A 25,477-nucleotide genomic window follows, 5' to 3' on the forward strand; every position below is an offset into this window, starting at 1 on the left:
ACAAATTATATTATTTCATGTACAGTTTAAAATATAGTTAAAAACAATACACTTACTTTGAAAGAAACTGTACTGTAGCCCAAACACCACCATACATTAGCCCTTTAATGAGCCAAGAATCAATATTTAGGTCTGCTATAAACCCAACCAGCCAAATAACTAGGAAAGGAGTTCCTAACATTACTTTCTGCCGAAATTCCTGTATAGAAACAAAAAATTAGAAAGTTTTTGCATGTTTCAAGTAATCTCAATCTGAACCATTGTTACCTTTGTGAAGGCATGCAACAGCAGGTGAAATTCATTCATTCAAATTTGCACACTACATGTATCAGTACTATTCAAGGTGCTGGTGTCTGTCTTCTGGAGACAGGCATTAAACAATTTTAAATAACTTTGCTAAAATTGTGGAAAATAAGAATAGAAGTTATAGGAGTGGGTTCTATATGGTCAAATACAGAAGACGATACTAACTGCTTAACACATACACTGGCTGGCAAACAGTTCATGAAAAATACCACCCCTTTTTTAACAGGTGCAGTGATAACCAGAGAGACAAGGACAACTAGAATGACTGAAAGTATAAGAATTTTATCACATAAGGAAACATGAAGATGCTTGCCTAGAGTAGACATTTCAAATGATAAACAGTATATTAAAATCTTAAAATGAGATAAATAAAAGCAAACAATCCATAGGCTCCTAGAGTCCACTGAATGAAGAGATGTGTGTCTGAACAAAGATCAAGGCAGAGTGCTCAACACTCCAGAGGTATTTCCATTTCATTTCTGTACTGGTCTGGTTGTTAGAAAGTCCGTACATGTAAGTATAAAACCTACATAACTCTTCGTAACATCTATCACAATTTTATCTTTACACCAACCAAAGTAAGTCTACTGCCTCTTCCATGTAAGAGCCCCCACAAACTTATAGCCAGTTATCAAGTCTCTGTTCAGTTACCTTAGGTCACAAAACTATGTAAGACATTCAAGGCAGGGCACGGTGGCTCATGCCTTTAATCCCAACACTTTGGAAGGCCTAGACGAGACAATCGCTTGAGCCCAGGAGTTGTAGGGTAGCCTGGGCAACATGGCAAAAACATGTCTCTACAACAAATACAAAAATTAGCTGGGCATGGCGGCACGCACCTGTACTATAGTCCCAGCTACTTGGGAGCCTGAGGTGGGAGGATTACCTGAGCCCAGGGAAGTCAAGGGTCAAGGCTGCCATGAGCCATGATCAGGCCACTGCACTTCAGCCTGGGCAACAAAATGAAACTCTGTCACACAAAAAGAAAAAACAAAAAACAAAACAGCTGTGGTCTAACAAAGCAGAGTATAAACACTGCCTTCCTTACTGAATACTTATCTTTCTAAAAGCTAAGGTTACATTACACATTTTTAGCACCCCTTTCATACTATCAGCTTCCACTGAAATAAGTGGGATTTTTTTTTTTCATATAAATGACCATGTCTTCCCCAGTTTGGCCACTGTAATTCATTTTCTGAACTAGATGTGTAATTTTAACTTAGAGTAATAATTAAACATCAATTTCAGGCTTTAATTTTATGCTGTAGCAAAATAACTAATCCAATTTTTTTTCTAGTAAGTATGAACTTTGTATCAAGACATTAGAGAAGATTTACTACTCAGAAGAGAGAGAACGTATGGGCACATAAAATGGTACTATAAAAATATAATGGTGATGCGCTGCTATGTGAGAAATCTCTTTTCTCCTATATTTTATAAGGAAAATTTTCAACTATATAGTAAATTTGAAAGAATCACATAGTCAAGTATATACACCATCTAGATTCAGAAGCCTCTTTTTAAATTAAACTTCTTATTTTGGAATAATTATAGATTCACACGCAGTTGTAATAAGTAATACAGATATATCCTAAATATCCTTTGTTCCACAGTGGTAACATCTAGCATATCACAGTAGCATATCACAACAATGGTAACAGTAGCATATCACAACCAGGAAACTAACCTTGATACAGTCCAGATACAGACTATTTCCACTACTAAAAGGATTCCTCATATTGCCCTTTTATAGCCAACTTCCCTCCTACTCCCAAACCCCCTCTAAATACTAAAGATGTCCCTCCAACTTATTAAGAAGACTTATTTAACCATAAACATGCCTGTTTAAAATCCTTCTACTTAAAAAAATCTAAGATATTTTAAAATCGTTTTCTAAAAAGACTGTCCCCCTTTCTTTTTTTTGGAGAGAAGGTCTCACTCGGTCACCCAGGCTGGAGTGCAGTGGCATGATTTTGGTTCACTGCAGACTCAACCTTCCGGGCTCAACCAATCCTCCTGCCTCAGCCTCCCTAGTAGCTGGGACTACAGGCGCACCACCACACCTGGCTAAAGATTCCCTCTTTATCTGTCTACTAGCACTATCCAAAAATATTTCCCCCTTTTGGAATGACATTTTTATTTTTCTTAAGGGAATGACTTTTTAAAATAAAACACTATTGAATCCTAGATGTCACTATTTTCTTTTTTAGTTTTAAATATAAAACACACTTCATAGGCTAGCAAATCAAAACATGTTAAGGACTGAAACTTTTCCAATGTGATGTGGAAAAAGAAAGAACAGTCTATATAATTACAGATGCTTAATCTCACAGGTCCCCTAATCATCGTAATTTTTAAATATATGATGGTTACCTTCAACCTTTAAAGATTACTCTCCCAATCATCATAGGTTTTTAAAAGTAACCTTTATAAAAATGTGAATGTATTTAAAGCTACTAATGAAAAACAGCAGGAAAAATACTCCATTTCTGAACTGACCACAATGGTACACCAATGTTAAAATTGCACTAAACTTCTGAAGAAGTTCTTTTTTAAAAAATCATATCCAAACACATAAACCTGATGTATCATTTACTCATGCTATAAGTAACTTTATATATTAATGCAACATCTAATATTTATAAATCATTTATGACTATATATATATACACACACACACACACATATGTAAAATAAAACTTCAAAATATTCACATTCAACAAAACGAAAGCACCAACATTGTGGGATTTTCCAAAGTAACACAAGATATTTTTATTACTAGCCTAAAATAAGACAGCCATTTTTCACTCTGTTGAGCAAAACAGCTCTAAATCCTAGAAAACTGAGCAACACAAAATAAATCATTTTCTATATCATATCTAATAAATAGAAGAGTTAACATGACACGCAAAAATTGTTCATTATTCTCAGCCATAGGGCTGAAAACAGCCAAGTTTATAAACTATGAATCTAATTCTTCTAAGTAACGGACCAGGGGACTTCTCAACTGATTAAGGGAGTCCAAACTCCCATAAATAAAGGAGGCAATGCTTTCAAGTGTGCTTCTGTTTATCCCAAATTTGTCTTTTTGCCTTGGTAACAGATAGATCAATATTAACTTTAAATAATCAACATTGCCACTAGAACAGCCTAAACACGATATACAAAAGATGGTACTCAAGACTTAATGCCACTCAAGTTGTGATTACTGACAAGTTAGCAGACATCTTGACAGTTATTTAGGTAAATAAAGAAACTCTAAGGCAGTTAACTTCTTTTTTGTGGGAAATAAGATTGTGCAGAACCTAGACCCCCCTCTCTGGGGGGAAATATTCTAAGTTCTAGTATCATATTATTATAATTAGGCAACAGAGCCAACAGTCATACAATTTAAAACTGAAGGCATATAGATGATCTAAAATGAGCTTTCCATAGGAAAGTCAAGAATATAAGTTCTCTCTCTCTGAAAAAATGTATACAACATATCACAAAAGAATGCAAAGCTCAAGTTAGAGCCGGAGTTGTGAGTAGTTTAAAAACATGTATTAGAACTAAGCTATTTCACAATTTATTATCATACTAACAAACGAGCATTCACTAGAAAAACCTTTATTTTTATCTATTACTTTACAAAAGCCCAGCTGAAATAATGAACCAAAATTTACACGAGTAGCCGATGGAGATTTAAATAATTTCATACATACCAATCCTTCTTAATTCTTAGACAGCCCCAAAAGGTCACCAACCAGGTAGGTAAGAGCCCTTGGAAACTTTGTTATTTACTTTCATTTATTCCGAGTATAATATTATTTTAAAAATTACATAGAGTAATGCCAAAATTAAAGGCTGTAAATACTCATGCTAAGTAAGTGTGCCTATGAATCCTACTTAAAAAATTCTATGTTGAAAATTTTCAGCCAGGCGCGGAGGCTCACACCTGTATTCCCAGCACTTTGGGAGGCCGAGGTGGGTGGATCACCTGAAGTCAGGTAAAGTCACCTGAAGTCACCATGGCCAACATGGTAAAACTCCATCTCTACTAAAAAAATACAAAAATTAGCTGGGCATGGTGATGGGCACCTATAACCCCAGCTACTCAGGAGGCTGAGGCACGAGAATCACTTTAAACCGGGAGGCAGAGGCTGCAGTGAGCCAAAATCTCGCCACTGCACTCCGGCCTGGGTGACAAGAGCAAAACTCCATTTCCAAAAAAAAAAAAAAAGAAAGAAAAAACAAAATCTTCAGTTATGAGTTTACCTTATCAGCTTTCAGCTTTCTAAGGAAGGACGGATTGTCATATCCTTTTGCTTGCCTTGCCTCTTGTAAGTGGTTGATCATCCACACATTTTTTCTCTGTTTTGCCAAATCAAGTGCTGATTCGCCCTGATAATATAAATAGAAGAAATTCCTATTAAAAATTTAAAAGCAGCATATCTTAGTTACCTCTAAAGAACTTCTGTAAAAATTAATTTACTGCCCTATTAACATTGTTTTGACATTGTGTAAAATAATTACTAAAAACACCTGCATCATTATATATTTCTTATTATGCTTTCCCAAAGAATAATCACAAAATGTATTTTCTCATCATATTCTGTAGATTTTATTTTTGCCTGCATTTTGACATATTAGAGAGCAAATCAAAAAGTAGGTATTTTAGTACCTGCTGGATCAGAGGCTATCACTAAGTTTATCAGTTATTTCACATTCTTTAAAAATTTCATTAGTAATAGTTATTGCTGCAAAACACTTTGCTACAATATCAAGTTGCCAGAAATCTCTCAGTTTTATTTCAACAATGATAAGAGTCTTCAGAAGAGAATAGGAAAGAAAAGGAAAAGTCAGTCTCTACTTCTATCACTATTGTTCTGGCATTCTTGATTTATATTCATTCACCCATCCAGAAGTTTCCAAAGTAAATGAGAAACGATTTTTAAAAATAACAAATTCAAGTTATGAATTTGTATCCCCCTTTAATCCTAAGAAAAAGAATGCCAGGGAATTTACCTGATAGGAATAAAATGTATCAAAGTAAGAAACAAATAAGCATTCCCAATTTTAGGTCTATGCTTCTTTTTGCCTTTAACTAATTTAAAATTTAAAATCTTATTTCTCCTTTTGCAAATCAGTCAGACACCTACATTTCCATTCTATTTAATGTCTTCCACTATTTATCTACTTCTTCCAGTAGAAAAATGAAACTTTAAATGCTTACCAAAGTTTCAAGAATGGAAAGATGAATATTCAAAATTACTTTTAAAAAGTAAAAAACACTGAAATTTTATTTCCAAAAACAAGGTCAAAAAGAATAAAGCCATAAAGAGCCTTGGGGTGCCTTATTTATGAGGAATGATTACTTATCAAGTATAGGGTTTATTTTTTAATATTAAAAAATAAAAATAAACAACAAAACACACCACTGCCACCAACAGCAACAACTATTACAAAACAACAATAACAACAAAAAGCCCAATCAATCCTTTAACATAAAGATCAATGGTATTTAGTAAGAAATGGGCTAATCTAGGAGTCTTCCACAAATAGGGATATTTACTTTAAAATATAGCCTTACCTATTCCAAAATTCCATCACCTAAGTTGTCAGAACCAACTAATTAATCCAAACTATAAAGATTACCTGAATAAAAGCAATCCCTTGGGTAACAACTCCCCGGGAATATCCTGCAGTTGCCTCGGTCCAGCTGAGCATCCCTTCCACTAGAGGGCCATGTGACACCTAAGGATTGCCTAGACAAAAAGATTGAGGGAGCTTTAAAATATCTTTCAACTACTCCTCTAGTCATCTAACTATTTTCGTATAGTTATTTTATTCAGCTGGTAAAATAAACACTCAATTCATTTAAGGAAGTATATTGAAACCAGGGTTCTGAGTGAAGTCTGTTTTTATTTGATCACTCCATGTCTCAGCCAAAATAATAAATAATACTAACAATAGCAACAACAGCAAGAATTTACATGGAGTAATTATAGACTATGTAACTGTTAATAAAAGAAATTATTCAAAGGTTTTGGTCAGATAAACATTATGGTTGGGGGTAAGATCACTCAACATTTCACCTATGTAAGGTTGAATTTCATTGTCAAAATTTAAAAAAAAATTTCCTTGGAGACCATCTAGGTCAGGTATTTAAGAGGTAATACAAAACTATTTTCTAAAAACAGTTTCTTACCTCATTTCAAGAAACTATTAAAGAGGTCTTTCGATACGTTAACGAACAGAGCTCAGTAATTTTACATTCTGTACAAGCTAAAAACTATGTCCTTTGATAAGTTTAGAAAGAAAAGATTATAACTGCTTGGGCAGCACTCAGAGATTAACTGTTCCTCCCAAACTCAATTCATCTAAATTTATCAGTATAACCAAAAACATATGCTAAGGATTATTATTTTTTTAATCACAAACGAGATACTACCACAAAAGGGATTACTGGGTAGGCCATAATTGTGTTTTGTTTCCTATTCTCAGTATTCCAAATCACTTGTTTCCCCTGTTGTTGCTTTACAAGAAGAGATTTAAATTTATTTCATGTAGCTATTATCTATGGGCTTAGTTCTTAAATTCTTTTGAGTCTTTTCTGATGACAGCCACTTTTCTTCTTCCCAGAAGAATGTTGATACACGTTAACTGTTTTTCAACAATTTCAGGGGTCCATGGACCCACACCTTCCCCAACCAAAGTCCACTGGGGGGACTCCAGATAAAAGAAACCTAGAGTATACAGCTATTTCTGATCCTTCTAAAGATGAAAACAGCAATTTTAAAGTTACCTATCATTTAGTATAAATTGTCTTTAAAGTAAGTTCTATCTTATTTTGATAAAGGAACATTTGTTTATACATGAAAAGAACTGAGCAACTAATATGTAAAGGAATCTCTAGTTAATGTAAAGAAAGATTTCTAAGAAACTTATAGAAAATAGGTATTTTAGAGAAAGGGGATCTTATAGAATTATTATAACACAGTGTAATTTTTCATATTCTTTGAAAAATACAACTTTTTATAGCTATTAAAGCCATAGCCAGATTTGCAGGCTGCATCTTCTTGTTATAATCCATTATTATTCTTTCTTAAGACTTAAAAATGGAAAAATATATAGGTATAAATAAATTTGGTTAAATCCCTGGACAAATATTGTAGGTATTTTCTTAAATAAATGCTTCCTTTTCAAAACTGGCAGCAATTTAAGTTTACTTAATTAGCTTAATAGTTAACACAGCTAAAAGACACCACTTCATATTAAATATTACCAAACAGAACCAATTCCTATCACCTTCACCACAAAAAGTACTTCTCCTTCAGTCTTCACAATCTCAACATGTGATATCACAAGATGCTCAGTTACCCAAAACAAAACCTGAGTCATCAATGATGGTTTCTTTTATCCCTATACCTAATCTACCTTCTTATTTCTACTTTAAAATATCCTCTCCAAATGCAGTCATTTCTCTCTACCTCTACTCCTCTGATCCTAGGCTAAGCTAACATTATCACTTGTCTGATTTATTGCAACAGTCTAACCAATCTCTATCTTTTCTATTTGCCTAACTCTTCAATGCATTCTCCATACATCAACCAAAGTAATGTTTAAAAAATATTTAAAACAAAAAGCAGATCATATAATCAGCCTACATAAATCCTTTCAACTGTTTCCCATGACTGAGAACACAATTAAAGCTCCTCATCATTTCATTGCATTGCATGATATAGCACCTGCCTCTCTCCAAGTGACTTCACCACCTTGCTCACTGTACTCTGGCCACACTGTCCTTATTTCTGCACCTCAAACATGGCAATCTCACTCCTGTTTAAGACCTCGCACTTGCATGTTCCTCTACATGGGAAGTTTTTTCCCATGTATCTCTGTATAACTGATCCCTTCTCATTACATAATTCTGAAAGCAAATGTCATCCTCCTCAGAGGCATTCCCAAATCACTCTCACCGGATGTGGTCCTTCCATCCCAGTCCCTCTATCACATTTGCCTTTTATTATTATTCACTTATTGGCTGTTTCCTCAACAGAATGTATGTTCTGAAAGAACAGGGACCTTATCTGTCTTGAACAATGTGACTCCCCACCACCCACCATTGAACAAGAATTTGTTAAATGAATAAATACATGGTTTCTATTAGAAGGTGATGACTTAAGTACGGTGGGAATGCCTCTGAGGCAGATCCCCATTTTAAAAAAAGGCATTTGATAGTCATTTCATCTTTTTAATTATATACAAATTGCTTTTAAAACAAAAATCTACTTTGTCACCAGTGTAGATACAGATAATTTTTCTCCTGAAAGTATAAATGTTCCCTGAGCAAATACAATAAATTCCATTTATTTTCTTTAGAAGTACCATCACTCCAGAAGCTACCAGGGAATTACATGAAAAAAATTTTTTGTCAACAGCCAACCTTGATTACATGTGACAGATAAAGTTTAAACATTAAAAAAAAGAACATAACTAGAAAAAAAATGGAATTTAAATAAAAGCTTTAAGGTATAATAATTAGCTCAATTACAGACACTGTAGACTCTGGAAAGTATCCACATGAACTACAACAGTTAAGGAAGCTACATTCTATTTCATTGCTTCTTGGTACCAAATAACTCTTGTGCCTGAACCTATAAAACATTAAAAATACAAAGTTCAAAATCATTTAAATAATTTTAAATATCTCTACTCTTACCATTAACTTTCTGTTGAAATTTGCTGTATTCATTTTACTAAGAGTAATTTAAAAGTTTATGCAATGGCTAATGAGAAGTACAAGTCTTCATTATTTGCTTGAAAAGACACTGAATTTAAAAACCATTCCTCAAATCCCAATGACTGTGACTGAATTTAACCTAATTTTATATGAACAGAAAATATACTTTTAAAAGCTCTAAAAATATACAACACTAGTTTCAAACTCCAGAATTGTGTAGTCATTTTACTGTCATAATTCTTTGGTATTACTGTAATTTCTATATACTGATATGGCTATTGACAGAAGGTCTACATAGTGTTACTATTTGCCAAACTAAAATTAATCCTGTTTTTTCAATAATACTAAGTATCTTTAAATGTATTTTAAATGCACATGATCACCTTAGGAATGGCTGTCTGGTAGCAAAGAGAAAAAAAGTAGTAACACTCTAATTCAGATAATAAAACATGAGGTAATCTCACATAATTTTCTTATAGGTATATTGATCATGTTTAGTCAAACTTCTCTTTTCTTAACCTTCAGACCTGGGGTCAGCTAATTTACTCATTCCAGTGTTATAAACTTTTAAGAGCATCCTATTTAAAAACATTTAAAAAGCAAACATTTCTTTCTCTATAATTTCTGAAGTGGCAGAGAGGTATCCTAGCAGTCATGAAAACTACCTTCGGTAAAACTCAAGACTACATAAATCTTCATTTACTCAGTCAATAAATACCTAGAGTGCCCATCGAGTATCAGGCACTATGATATGCTGACTTTCTTCTTTCCCTATGTTTAGTGGCAGATACGGAACTATTCTGATCACTTTTGTTAGGGACAAGAAGATCTGAAATTTTTTTAAAAGGAAAGAAAGAAAAAAACATATGATTTTATCAATATCTTACAGTTTCTAATATTAATTTACTTTTAAGTAAATGTTTGTAATTAGACTATCTCTAAAGATTGATAAGCTTAATAAATTATGCTCTATAAAACTAGTCAGTAACTGAATCAAGGAAGAACAAACTATTCATTGGAACATAAACAGATACCCTGATCCAGCAGGAGACAACCTACTTTTTGATTGGCCATTTCAGATTAGTATGTGTCTTGAACCCCCTTCATATTTAATTAGCACATATCCCTTAAAAATTTAAGAAACATAACTCAGAAAATACTATAAATTATAGCCAAAATTAAAGAACCTTTGTCAATGGGTACAGTTACTTATGAATGCACATTATTAAAAGATGATGTTTAAAGTAATTTTACAGAACAAGTTCGTTGCTGAAAGACATGGTGCATCCTGAAGCTTTAAAAATGAAAAGAAATAACCAAAATTTGAGACTAGCAATAGAATCTTATTGCATGTATTAATAAAATGTTTACTGATTTCTAAATGTTTCGAGAGTAAATGTTAATTGTGCTTGGCTCTTAAATAATATTGCAACTTTTCCTGGATTAGTCCACCATGGTGGGGTGGGGGTCCTCCTATAAACACCATAAAGGCATTTATCAAATTTAAATCTCTTGACCTTTTAAAAAATAAGACAATAAAATAACCAAGCCAAAGAATTATTAAAATGTATTATGCATAATGTGGTTTAACTATAAACTTTTACTGAAGAAGTTTCTTTCAACTCTGATAGTCTATGAAAAACTTGTTTTATTACAGAATTCATATATTAGTAGCCACATTTCATACAGTATTATCAATACAGAATATTTTTTACCTTGATATTCTGGGCATCAACATTAGCTCCAGCTTCCAGAAGAAGGCTAATGACTGTGGTATTCCCTGCTAGTACTGCCCAATGCAGAGCAGTGTTTTTGTGATACTTGTCACCAAGGTTAACTGAAACATTGAATGTTAAAAGCAATCTAGTTGGATCCACACTGAAAAGGAAAAAAAAACAAACAAACAACAACAACAACCCTAATTTCAATTATAGAAATCATTACAAATACTAAACTGATTATGCTTACAGTAGCATTCCATTTTGGAACACTTCTATTTTAACCTACTCCACAACTTTACAATCAATAATGAGACAATATTCTAATATGAAGTATTAAGTACGTACAACACTATATAAAGTAATGTATTAATAGTTTCAGGGGATAAGCAACTTGTCCTGACATTTTGTATTTTTGACTTAGAAATGGATGTCATTAATACGTATACAATTAAAGAATAAAATTTTTTTAAATTGGAATTTGGAGTCTTCCAAAAGTAATCTAAGACAACTTACTAATACAGTAAATTTGTCAATATGTAAATCACATGAAAAAATTAATCACTTTTTTAAAAAAGAGAACTTCCTTTCTTAGAAATTGTTAAAAGAGAAATAGATTAAGGAAGCTCTAATCACTGAGGGAGAGATAGCAGAGACACCAAAACATCCAAAATGGTAATTTATGTATACTATAGTCATAATAAAAATTGTAAATATTAGTGAGTATAGTATTAACTGCTTTTTCCTCTCTCTTACTTCACATTGTATTATGCTGAAATGGCCTGAATAAGTTTTTTATAGTCATTACATACCTATGTGTTCTATATGCTGCCCACATTAAAGGCGTCATTCCATTCTGATCCATCATATCTACATCCTGATAAAGTAAAAAGAAAAAAGTCAAGACAGTTAAATTATAAGTTCATAATCAAATCTGCTTGGAAAAATCTAACCTATATATAACAGGAGAAGCAAATATACTACTACTCAATCAAGGATAATGTATGAAACTTTTTCTTTCTTAACTTTAAAATAAAACTCTTGTCACTATATACTCTAGTTAACATATATCATGCTTTTACAGTATTCCCTTTTAAGATATTTTAATCAGACTTTCAATGTTTCACATTTAAAATTCTTAACCTCTTCTGACCTTTCAACCACAAAAGACAGGTTAAGTGATTGAAGTTTCTGAAAAACTTGTTTACACTAATGCGTAAGAGAGAATGACAAAACTATTTATTCCTAGGCATTTCAAAACGAAAAATAAAAAGAAGTGACATTTTAATATACTTAAAGTTTTTATTGTTACATATGTACATTTTTAGAGTTAAATGATTCTGCAGTTTGTGGCGAAAAGCAAAACACTAAAGCAATCTCCCTGCCTTCCCACCATTTTCACCATTTTTTGGCTCATTATTTTGGTATTTACCTCCACATCTTGAAATAAGACATTTGAATTGCTACTTCTTGATTTTTCAGTTTCAGGCATTATTGTGAAACTCCTTAGTATAAAAAATGTGAATTTTTCTCTTTCCTCTCTGCTACATCACAAAAACTCGCCTTTCCTATTCTTTCCTCTCAAGAGATCTATTGTAATTCTGGTTAATATAAACATTTAATACTTGATATGTATTATTATAAATATGCATAAATACTATTCCCAAACCATGTAATAAACCACTATTTTTCCTCTTCTACTCAATTTTTTGCTTTCCCTGGCACCATCTTTTCCCCACTCTTGCTTAGTCTTTAGCAAATTATAACTAAAACTTCCACCCATTAAACCAAAACTCTTTCCTAGTTATCTAATTCTCCTTGTGCAAGACTTTCTGATGTACCAGGGACTCTTATCAGTTTCAGTGCTCTGAAACTACCTTTCCTAACCCACTCCATTCTGAACTGATTATCCTCTATGCCTGAAACATCTGTCTCATTAACCTGGAGTACTTTGAAAATAAAAATTATCTCAAATCAATCTTTATATTCTCAGTGTCCAGCAGAGTAGATGATCAAAAACCATTTATTAAAGGAAAAGACATGCTTATCTATCTACTTTTCTAGGCTTGGCTTTAGAATAAGACATGGTTTTGAATTCCTAGCTCCATCACATGCTATGAGATTGTAGGCTAAATTACTTTAATTCTTAGTCTTAGCTTCCTCATTAAAAAATGTGAAATACAAATAACTTCATAAGATTTCTGTGAAGATTAAATAATGTGTGCAAAGTATCTAGTCAACAGCCAAGAATATAATGGATATTCAATAAATATTAAGTTTCTTCTTCCCTACCCCATCTCCCATTCCTGAATTATATTAAGTAAGCAGTTCTAATCCAAGTTGTCTTACCTAATTTACCAATCAGTAGAGAGAGGAGACAGTTACAGTAAGCACAATGTAAAACACTATCTCTATGCAGCAGTTCTCTGTGAGCCACTGTTAGCGATGGGAGTATGTCTCAAATGTGAATATTATCCAAGCATATGGAAGAAAAAAAAATCTGAGAACCACTACATTAGATAAGTAAAGCACTTCCTTGGATGTCATTAGCTTTAGTCACTCACCATGCATACTGTAACAGAATGTTATGCCTTATCCATTACAAATCCATTTCTGGATTTACTTTAATAGTGTTGTCAGGAATATCTTCTGCAACCTCACTCAACATTTCCAATATGCAAGTTCATTTTTTAAAATAATCCTGTGACTTAAAAAAAAAGTTTTCTGAAGAAACAACAAACTTCCTTATTTCTTATATGAGAGGTAACTATTGTGACTTCTTTTACTCCTAATTTCCGTAGTTTGAAGAAAGCTCAACCAAATTTCAGGTCTGATTAAAGCAAGCATGTAAATTCTTATGTTTAAGTTTCTTCTTCTTCTTAGTTGTCTTTTCATATCCTTTTTAAAAACTGATAGTATTAAAAATATCAATAAATAAAAAAATGTAAAATCATGGCACATCTCTAGAGTACTAAAAGAAAAATGAAATTCAACCTTTTCTCTCTTTGGGTCGGGATTTAAAACTTGGTACTTCTTTTCCAAGTTCAGCCTGGACGTATGGGTATTCTCTATTAGGAAGAATTAACAAGCCCAGATCAAAAGCTTATGGGAATTCCATGATCAACAGGGCTCCATAACTTAGCATTCCCCTTTTTCTCCTGAAAATCATCCAAAAGAATTGGTAGTGAGCACTAAATATATTTAACAATATAACTAAAACAAAACAATTGTGAAGAATAGAATGACAAAACTGAATGAAAATGTTATATACCCTAACAATGTAAAATTGATATAATTAACAAAAAAATGGGAAAATGGAAAAAGGTTGAAATGAAAATATGCTGAGAGCCTCATCTATAGTAGCCATGAATCAAAGAAAATTATCTAAAGCTGAAAAATCAAGTAATAGAAATGTAGTAAAAATTTATCAGAACATAGTTAACATTAAGAAAAACAATATTATTGACTAAAGTTGGTAAAAGAGAAATGGAAGAAGAAATAAAAATATGCTAATTTTATTACTGCTTATAATTAGGAACTACGTAATCAGAACTAATAAAATTTGAGCAACCATCTGACTGAAGAGAGAGAGAGAAACTGTGTGACTATCTGAGGAAAGAATATACCAGCAGAAGAAACAGCAAGCAAAAGGCCCTCAGACAACATCAGGTCAGAGTTGCTGAAAAAGTAGCAAAAAAACTAGTGCAGTTAAAGCATGGTGATGACAGGGAGATGGCAGAAGTGGAGCTCAAGAGGTATCCAGGGGCTAAACTGCACAGTGCTCTAGCACAGAGAAAAACTTTGGGCCCTTACAGTATGATGCAATGCACATTGGAAGAGTGTCTTTTACAATATATTAATGTATACATGTTGAATATCCTTTATCTAAAATGCTTGGTACCAGAAGTGTTTGAATATGTGTTTTTTTCATATGTTGAAATATTTGCATATATATATTAAAATATTGAGAATGGGACGAAAGTCTAAATGTGAAATTCATTCATCTTTCATATACACCTTATACACACAGCCTGAAGGCAATTTTATTCAATATTTTAAATAACTGTACATGAAACGGTGTGTGTACAATGAACTATCAGAAAACAAAGGTGTCAGGGGTGGAATTTTCCACTTGTGGCATCATGTTGGCACTCAAAACGTTTTGGATTTCGAAACATTCTGGATTTTCAGATTACAGATGTTTAATCTGTACGTGGAGTAAAATCTCAGAAAATATACACTACATTATTAAAGGAAGTAACCTCAGAGAGATGGCCAAGGGGAGAGGTGAGATTTCATTTTCTAAGTCATATTCTATTATGCTTGAATATTTCATAATAAACATGTATTATCTTTGTGTGCATAAAAAAAAATTTACTCATGAAAACAAAACTATTTCTCAGACATTTATCATCATCATCATCATCATGCATTTTTTTGTACCAAAAGCACTGTGACAGGTAGAAATCCTGCCCTCTGAGAATTTTATAGCCTATCTACTATATTAGAGGTTACACAGATTAATGAAATCATCCAAACTCTAAGCTAAAAAAAAGACCATGAAGACTCAAAAATGTACACTACCTCTCTTTCCCAGTTAAAAACTGAAAGAAAAAAGTGAACGTGTAGATTTATTCTGCAATATGGAAGGCCACTAAAGACCCTGTGAGTGTGCTACAGCACCATTTACTGCTTCAACCTTTGTTCTAGAAAAAACTGCAGAATAACAAGAATAACCTCCTATAGCAGTTGCTCTCCAGAGATGGCCTCCCATAAACCTGGCCTCTTGGTATTCACATCCTTGTGTGGTCCCTTCCCGCCATGATTATGGCCCTGTTAACTCACTTTAACTGACAGAACAAAGAAAAACCGTTGCTGTGTCAGTTCAAGACCTAAGACTTAAAAAGGCAAAACAGCTTCTACTTTTGTTCTTTTGGGAGCTCTAAGCCAATATGTAAGAAGTCTAGTTTCTCTGCTGGAAAGACCACATGGACTGGTATTGAAAAGTAGAAGTTCTGACACTACATAGAGAAAGAAAAAGGTCTTGCTGCCCCAGCCTCCCAGTTAAGCAGTTTGTAGCCATTCCTATCAAGTCACAAGATATGTGAGTCAATCTTCCAGCTCAGTCAAGTCCCCAGACAACTCTGGCCACCAGTCATTTCACCAGCCAAGGAGAAAAATCATTCAGTCAAGCCCACAAAATTGTGAGACGTATTAATTGGTTGGTATGGTTCTTAAGCCATTAGATTTTGGGAGTAGTTTTTTAACACAGCAATAGACAATAACTCCCCTCCCCTTCCAGCAATTAACTTAATCAGTCTATGCCTCTTTTCCTAAACTATAACGCACAACACAACTGCCACTGCTTAAGACTGCCAACAACGAATACTATAAAGCCTTCATTAAAAGAAATAGTATTCAAATTCTAAATCCGCATATAATTTTAAATTAACAATAAATACATGTTGATAGCAACAAATTAAATACATCTATCTTAGTAATTCTTGTGATGAGATCCTTACTTATAAAACTAATGTTCAAATATAACCAGAAAAAACACATGAAAGAAAAACTGAGTGACATTACTTTTAACAAAATACATTTATTACAAAAACATGATTATATAAACTGGTAATATTTAATGTGATTATGGTCACTGCACATTCAAGAAAAATCAGGAACAACCACTTAAAATATGATGTTTTTCTGACAAGCAGCAGCATTATCTTATACAACAGAAACTGATTTTTAAAAATGTATCCCTCTCAAAAGATATTTAATATAGAAAATAACCAATAAATAAGTTCAAAAAAGTTTAGATGAATTCAGATGATATATTCAAAATACATAAAGAAAAAATAGATACTTATATTTTCTCTCTTAATTTCTGAGCTTTATTTCCATCACTCTTGGAAATAAAAAACCCAACTTAATCATTATCTGGTTCATGATTTTAATGCTGACTTTATGTTAGGTACATTAAATATCTCCATATCAAACTAACTATATTTATGTTCTTCATTCATCAGAAAGTGCTATTTAAATATCAACAGGTTGTTACATATGCAACACCAATAATATTAGGCATTTAAACTATGAAGAATATCTGATTAAAATCCATACCGAGATTTTTTTTACCTGTCCTTTTGCTATGAGATAAGCAACAATTGAGGTATGTCCGAACTGAGCAGCCAGATGAATACAGCTACATCCTTCTCCATCAATTAATGAAGGATCTGCACCATATTTCATTAGTTGCACAACCATGGATAGATGGCCTTGTCTAAAACATAAAAGAATAAATACTTAGATATATAAAGTTATTTAAAACAGGATCCTCTGGAAAGAGCTTTTTTAAATAAGGTATGGTGGGAAGATTACATATGTATTTTGAAAAGTTATTTTAAAATAGATACATGTCAGAACACATTTAGGATTTTATGGTTCTTAAAAGTCTTAACTAGATTAACAGTCTGGAAATGCATGGAGGTACTCATAACTTATTTAACATATAGTAAATAATTACTATATTCTATTATGTTCATTCTAATAGTATCTCAATCATTCCAAGAAATGAGCTAATTCTTTCATTGTAAATATATATATGCTGCAAAACTATTACATTTAGAAAGCCAAAGTTTAACCCGATCTTATAACTAACTGAATTAATATCACCATGGCCAGGGAAACTTTGGACAATAAACTTTTGCTTCTTTATAGGTAATATTTCAAAATAAAACATTAGCATTTAAATGATATTAACTAATGGCATAATAAGCTCTCCTATTCATTTTAGTATATCATTTTTTTAAAGTTGTTCATTTGTATATTAATAAAAGAACCAAAGGAAAAAAATCCAGAAGCAACTTTAAACCTTGTGGCCCAGTGCAATGGAGTTGAATTCAGGTCTCCTCCAAGTTGATCCACAATAGCACCTTTCGAAATATAGTATCTATAAGACAAAATTTATAATAATTTAAATAACTTTCATTTTCAATTTTAAGAAATTATGTGAAAAATAAGTAAATATATGTTTTCCATTTCAGATATCATGCTAGTTTGAACCTTTGAAAATAAATAATCTTTTGTGGTTGTGTAAAAAACATATTTAGCAGAATTTTATGTCAAATACATCATTTTATTTTGTTCCAGAATAAGGAAAAGAAAAATAACTTTTAAGTTATAAAAAAAAAAAAGAATAAAAATGCCAAAAAAAAAAATCACATAAAAAAGAAGGTACTCAAAGAACTACAAAGATTTGACTAGTAGCATATAGAAAATTGAAATTAGAATAGTTGCAGAATAGGCAAGACATGGTCTACCTTGGGTAGCTCAGCTTTTTAAGCCTAACCTCCCTTAAGATTACTGTAAATTAAATCAAACAATATACATATAACATAAAGGTTCTTTACTATGCCTTATTTCTTGTGCCTTTAAAGCCATGTTGCTTGAAAAAGAAATAGCAACTTTAAAATTAGATTAGTAAGCTTAATATTAACAGCATAATATCTTTTTTTTGAGAGAGAAAGAGAGATAGCATCTCATTATGTTGCCCAGGCAGGTCTCAAACTCCTGGACTCTAACAATCCTCCTACTTTGGACTCCCAAAGTGCTGGGATTACAGGAGTGAGCAGCCGCACCCTGCTGTCATAACATCTTGATAACTTCTGAAGTGAACAAGATCTAGCTGTTCATTACAATGCTTTCTTTGGGAATAATCAATGCAATAAATCCTGAATATAAATGATTCTAAGGCATATGATATCAAATACTTGACATATGTATATTCTTAAACTGTTCTAAGTGATTATTGCTCTAGATCAGTAATGCATTTACTCTTAATGTACATAGCTTTTAACCTGTGATTATTCATGCAACACATTATTCATGTGTTTAATTCAGAAATTTGTGGCTGCAAATAAATATTTGTTTAATTGGTGCTTTTAAAGCATTATGCAATGAAGGGCCCAATTCCACTCTATCATGCAAAATGGTTCAAAGTAACCTAACAAAGTATTTCCAGAATATTAAACTATTAATAATGCAAACATTTAATTATTCCTGAATCCATTTTTAAGGTACTTGGTACATTATATAATGCTGAAAATGTTCTTTGAGAATGGGTAGGCTAGAACCCAAAGAGAAGTAAAGCTCAGCCAAAATAACCACTCTCATAGGAAATGATATTTTATTAAAAATAATAACTGGAATTTTTCTAAAGCAATTTCATCCCCTTCTCTATAGTCAACTGTTCATGAGATTCATTTTTACTGATATATGGCAGAATTTAAATCATCACTAGGTCTACGTCAATAAGCAATTTCCAAACTGATTCTAAAGCACAATTTTTTTTTCCACAAGAGGGAACTTTTCTGCATCCTAAAAAAAGAACAATTTCTATTACTTTTCATTGTAAACTTCTCAGTATTATATTTATATAACATGTTATTTCTTGTAGCTATAAGACCCTAGCTCAACACTACAAAATTCTGAGATTACACAACTCTTAATTTTAATCTTGAGCCTCTTTGCTCAATATATTAAGAAGGTTTTATCAAACAATGTTCTGACGGGTACTAATGATCCTAGGTTTTCAGAAGGGACCATCAATGAACAACTGATACCAACAAATATTTGAAAGATAAAACCCAAATAGCTTAAACCTCAAACATCTCTAGAGGGGACACTGATGAAAAGCAAGCCAGAATATTACAAAACCTGGACAGGCAAAGGAATCAGACACAATTGTTACCTCCAAAGAAAGCAGTAAGTACCTGGGCTGTAAACAGAAATAACGGTTGAAAGTCAATAAATACGCCACAGAAAAATTGTGTTTTCTAGCATATATTCCCACTGAAAGTCAGTAGTTACTCAGCATCACAAATAAGTGTTTTACTGACATGGAAGCAATCATGCAGCTGACAGTGCTCGAACGCTTTCTTTGTACACCATAATGTTAAATCTTAAGATGTTGCTACTCAAGTTTAGAATTATAGTTAAAATTCAAACTCTTCGAGTCCAGATTCATTCTTGTGTCCCTAAACTTCATTATATGATGGCAATTTCTGACTTCAGTGTCAGTCCCATGTTGACTTTAACATGCAACCATTCAGCATTTGCCAAGAGGTATGTTTAGTGCACCTTTACCATCAAACTTTGACACTCAAGAAGTAAATTAGAGAACAGCAAGACACTGCACTGAAAATGCAGCAATTCAGGGTGAATTCTTTTACCTGGCATTAATATTCTATTTGTCTCTACACTCTGTGTGTTGCACTTAACTGAACATCTCAAGTAGTTCATTTAGTTCATTTTAGACTTGTGTTATCTGGGCACGGAAGCTCATGCCTGTAATTTCAGCATTTTGGGAGGCCAGGGTAGTTGAACTGCCTGTGCGCAGGAGTTTGAGACCAGCCTGGGCAACATGGCAAAACCCCGTATCTACCAAAAATACAAAAAATTAGGGCCAGGTACAGTGGCTCACGCCTGTAATCCCAGCACTTTGGGAGGCCAAGGCGGGTGGATCACCTGAGGGTGGGAGTTCGAGACCAGCCTGACGAACATGGAGAAACCCCGTCTCTACTAAAATTCCAAAAATAATTAGCTGGGTGTGGTGGCACATGCCTATATTTATACAGGTGCATGCCTATATTTCATTTTCATTTCAACCCTCTGGTCCTTGAATCACTCTAGAAGTCATTTACTATTGGCACATGCCTATAATCCTAACTACTCGGGAGGCTGAGGCAGGAGAATTGCTTGAACCTGGGATGCAGAGGTTGCAGTGAGCCAAGATCAAGCCATTGCACTCCAGCCTGGGCAGCAAGAACAAAACCCCATCTCAAAAAAAAAAAAAATATGGCTTGGGCGTGGTGGTATTCGCCTGTGGTCCAACCTACTCGGGAGTATGAAGTGGGAGGATCGCTTGGAGCATGGGAGGTGAGGTTGCAGTGTGCCAAGATTGTACCACTACACTCCAACCTGAGTGAGAGAGTAAGCACCCATCTCAACAATAACAACAAAAATTCATGTCTTTCTGTAAATATGTTGTGTCCATAGAGTCAAAAGACTACTAAACAAGATTTGCTAAGATTTCCTATCATCTTGACTCTTAGATCTAACTACTTCTTATTAATAGAAAACAAGCATTAACAGTAATGGATAAAAATCATTTTACACTTGCTATGCAAGTATTCATCACTTATGCTGTTGTGAACAGTTATATCAGATTATTATTACCTATTATCATTTCAACTTTCTTTCCTTTTGCTGTTTTCTCCACGGAATCCACATTCGGAATGTGAACACCAAGTTAGGACTGCCTGAGTTCAGGTCCTGACTCCAATCTTTATTAGCTTGGGTCACTGGGTAGTATATTTAAACTGTCTGTGCTTCAGTTTTGCCAGCAGTAGGACAGTAACAATTGTTAAATTTCATATGGGGTTATATTAAGAATTAAGAACTAAAGAAAACACATATGGAAAAGTACTCAGTACAGTACTTGGCTAATATAAGCATTCAATATAAGTTAAAAGCAATTTTTCTTTTTCAGAAAAACAAGGTACACAGAATCTATATTCTAAAAGCCATGAATTTTAGAAAGTTATTAGTTTTTACAACAATTACTTCCATTAATTTTATAACCATAAAAAGTTAAGTTTTAATAATTAAAAACAGAGAAAATACATACTTCACTAAATCTATTCTGTTATTGATGGCAGCCCAATGGAGGAGTGTAACATTTTCTTTGTCCGGTTGCCGTACATCATAACCTGCTTCCACCAATTCTCGACAGCGTTCATATATTCCATATCTAGAAAAGAAAGAAAACATGGCATTATTATTTAACAAGAAATGTAAAGCTAAAAATAACATTTTGAGACAAAAATAATTCCTCATTTTGATACTAGGAATTAAAATGTATTTCTCAACATAGAATATTACTTTTAAAATGTCAATATTCCAAAAGCTTTTACTAATCCATTTTACAGTTCTAAAATGTCTCACTTATAAGACTGTAAAATCTCACTATACAGAAGAAAAAAGTACACCAGAAATAAAATTTCAATCGGTAGCTTTTTTTTATTATTTTATTACCATTTATCCCACCAAACTCTTAAGGCAGACTGTAAAAAATACACACAAATTAAAAAATATTAAATATATAAAAATCAGTAACAAGATGCATATAAATGATTCAGAAGAATATCAAGAAGAAAGGATGTTATACAAGCCCCAGTGTGAGAAACACGCACAACCGTCCAAACCCAAAGAATGGCCTAAGAGGCACGAAGAACCGCGAAAGTGAGACTTAACAGCAGTCTTACAATAACAGGTGTCTGGCAGGCAGGCACACCCAGGGCAGCTACAGCAGGCAATTTATCTCCTAGCACACAAGTCTTTCCCCTAGTTCCTCACTGGTCGAGTACTATGGGGTTAAAATCCTCCCAGATGTTGCCTAAGTTCTATTATCCCCCTTACCCCGTCATTTTCCACGCTTAAGTTTTGATTTCACAATAATGAAGCTTTCTTCCCTTTTATGGGCTGACCCCTCCTCTACATTCTGTTAACTTATTGTGACCTACTAGGTGCATGAGCCATGTAATTTGTTACTTCGCAGGCTGGGGGCCAGTGCTCAGATTTATCATGCCTTGAAAATGGACCATTTAAAATGTTTTCTCACAAAGTCCCTTCTCTTTTCTACTTAATTCTTTTGGTTTAATTTTCATTTGAACCCTTCTGGTCCGTGAATCACTCTAGAAGTCATTTACTATCTTCCTCATAGGAGAGAGTGTCTAATTTGGTTTTTAATAGTAGCAGGTTATTTTGCTGGTAAGTCACGGGCATTTATTAATAGCTGTTTCAATTAATCTCTATGCTAGTCCCCTCACACAAAGGATAACACAACATCCCACTGCTGTTAAGACTTCTGTCACAATTGAGAGAGGTAAGGACTGAAGCTACCATGCCTTTCCATTTTCCACACCAATCTTCTAGCCAACTTGTAAATGGGTCATCAATTCCAGCATTCTCTGCCAGCTCGTTGGCTAGAGATGTTAAACCTTGTAAAGCTTTTGTGATGATCCCATCTGGGGCATTATTGTTGGGAATAAAAGTACATTTCCCACCCAGCATCACACATATACTCTTTTTTCTGCTAGTATCATGACTAGTGCAAGCCGGTTTTTCCAGGCCATTCGGCTGGTGGTATCTAACTAGCTAGTCACCCCTTTGAGGGCATCCCAAGTATAATCGATGAATCTGTTGATTATAATAGATGGAGTTAATCCAATTCACATTCTTACCTATAGCTGACCACCAGAAGAGTGCTGATTCAAACCCAGCAGCTATTTGGTTTCGGGCCTTAAATTCATTATGCAACCCCTAAGGACTCCTATCAAGTCAACATACATATAGTGGGATTTAAAAGAATTTCTCAAATCTCTCCAGTTTTGGTGGCCATCTGTATTTTTGGGTATCTTATGGAATGCCAGGGTGAAGGGAATGGCCAATTGGATTAAAGCACAAGTCCCGGTCCAACTGGAAGGTAACAAGTTACAGAGGTTCCTTTTCCCACCATACCACCAGACATCAGCCCAGGCTATATGGAGAGCTGAATAATTACCATTGCCTCATCAGTGACGTTTATGATGTGGGTATAAGTCGAGAATTCTCCCACAGGCTTACTGAACTCTGCCCCTTCCCTAGAGAGGCAAGACGAGTGGTTCATATTGCCTATAAAGAGCAAGGGGATAGCTCTGGGATCTGACCTCTGCAATGGGGGAAAGGACAATGACACTCTGAACAAAATCATCTAAGACAAAGCCTGTTTTATAATAAATATCTCATGTAATTTTTTTATTGAGACAGGGTCTCACTCTGTCACTGAGGCTGGAGTGCAGTGGTGCAATCATGGCTCCCTGTAATCTCCACTCCCAGGGCTCAAGCAATCCTCCCACTTCAGCCTCCCAAGTAGCTGGGACCACAGGTGTGCACCACCACACTCGGCTCTTTTTTTGTATTTTTAGTAGAGATGCGGTTTCACTATGTTGCTCAGGCTGGTCTTGAACTCCTGGGCTCAACCGATCTGCCCACCTCAGCCTTCCCAAGAGCTGGGATTACAGGTGTGAGCCCCACCGTGCCTGGCCTCATGTAATTTATTGAATACTGCACTGAAAGTGGAAAAAAAAAAAAAAGAATGGCTGTATGGGTCATACTTGAAGCATGATTTCTACTGAATGTGTACCACTTTTGCACCATTGTATAGCTGAAAAGTCAAATCAATGTAAGCTGGTAGAACCTGTATTCATAAAAAGATAAAATACCTAAAAAGAAACCAGAAAAAATTCTAGAACTAAAACATACAATAACTGAAGTCATTATATGGATTCAAAGACAGAAATGAGACAGAAATGTCTTCAAAGACAGAAGAAAGAGTCAGCAAACATGAAGACAGGGCAATAGCAATTACTATCAAGTGTGAGGAGCTGAAAGAAAAAAGACCGAAGGAAAGTGAAGATAGTCTAAGGGACCTGTGGGACACCATCAAGTAGAACACCACACACATTGTGGAAGTTCCAGAAAAAGAGAGACAGACAGAGAGAAAGGGACAGAGAGAATACTTCAAAAAAATAATAGCTGAAAACTTCCTAAATTTGAATATAAACATCAATGAAGTCAATGTAAAAGGAACTCCAAGACACCCACACTGAAACATATTATAATCAAACTTTTGAAAGACAAAGACAAAGAGAGAATCTTGAAAGGAACAAGAGAGAAGCAACTGGTCACATACAAGGATCCTCAATAAGATTATCAGCAGATTTCTCATCAGAAACTTTGGAGGCCAGAAGGTAACAGGCTGACATATCTAAAGCGCTAAAAGAAAATCAATGCCAATCAAAAATCCTGTATTCAGCAAAACTGTCCTTCAAAAGTGGGGGAGAAACTAAGACATTCCCAAATAATGACTGAGAGAATCTGTTACCACTGGACCTACCCTGCAAGAAATGATCAAAGGAGACCTGCTGGGTGAAATTAAGGGACACTAAGACAGCAACTCTAAGCCATACAAAAAAATAAAGATCTCAATACAAGTCAATACATGGACAATTATAAAACCTAGCAAGACATAACAATAATTTGTAACTCTACTTTTTTGTTTTCTACATGATTTAAGAGACTATTAATTTAAAAACTATTAAACACTAGTATTATTGTAATTTTGGTCTGTGTGTCTACATATTGTTTCTATATAATTTTAGAGACCAATGCATTTAAAATAATTATTACTTTATGTCTTTTCGAAATACAATGTATACATATGTAGTTCTGTGACATCAACAACTAAAAAGCATATAGATGAGGCTGTAAAGGAGCACAGTTTATTAGGTTATTGGAATTAATCTGTATAAATTCAATAACATAAATTCAAATGAGTGTTATAACTTTAGGATGTTAAGTGTAATATCCATAGTATCTGCAAAGAAAAGTAACTACAGGATATACACAAAAGGAATGAGAAAGAAACTTAAACATTTCACTACAAAAATTGAACTAAACACAAAACATTCAGTAATGTAGGAAATGAGAAGGAAAAAAGCTATATGGCATATAGAAAACAAATGGCGGCCGGGCGCAGAGGTTCGCGCCTGTAATCCCAGCCCTTTGGGAGGCCGAGGCAGGCGGATCACAAGGTCAGGAGTTTGAGACCAGCCTGATCAACATG

The 25,477-nt window shown here is 33.8% G+C and overlaps 1 protein-coding gene across 2 annotated transcripts in view; it reads right to left on the reverse strand.

The window, feature by feature from the left end:
- Positions 1–25,477, reverse strand: part of LOC105473323 (zinc finger DHHC-type palmitoyltransferase 17) — an 88,818-nt gene that overhangs the window by 26,989 nt on the left and 36,352 nt on the right. Inside the window, exons 3-9 of one of the 2 annotated variants that reach the window (XM_071071398.1) lie at positions 21,440–21,562; positions 17,624–17,701; positions 16,873–17,032; positions 11,562–11,626; positions 10,747–10,909; positions 4,564–4,689; positions 57–199 (exon numbers count right to left, since the gene is read on the reverse strand). In XM_071071398.1, coding sequence (XP_070927499.1) covers positions 57–199; positions 4,564–4,689; positions 10,747–10,909; positions 11,562–11,626; positions 16,873–17,032; positions 17,624–17,701; positions 21,440–21,562 — 858 coding nt within the window. The remainder of the gene's footprint in view (positions 1–56; positions 200–4,563; positions 4,690–10,746; positions 10,910–11,561; positions 11,627–16,872; positions 17,033–17,623; positions 17,702–21,439; positions 21,563–25,477) is intronic. The other variant, XM_071071399.1, reaches the window with a different exon arrangement.

Source organism: Macaca nemestrina, chromosome 10 (assembly GCF_043159975.1).
Source record: "Macaca nemestrina isolate mMacNem1 chromosome 10, mMacNem.hap1, whole genome shotgun sequence".
NCBI classification, from domain to species: Eukaryota; Metazoa; Chordata; class Mammalia; order Primates; family Cercopithecidae; genus Macaca; species Macaca nemestrina.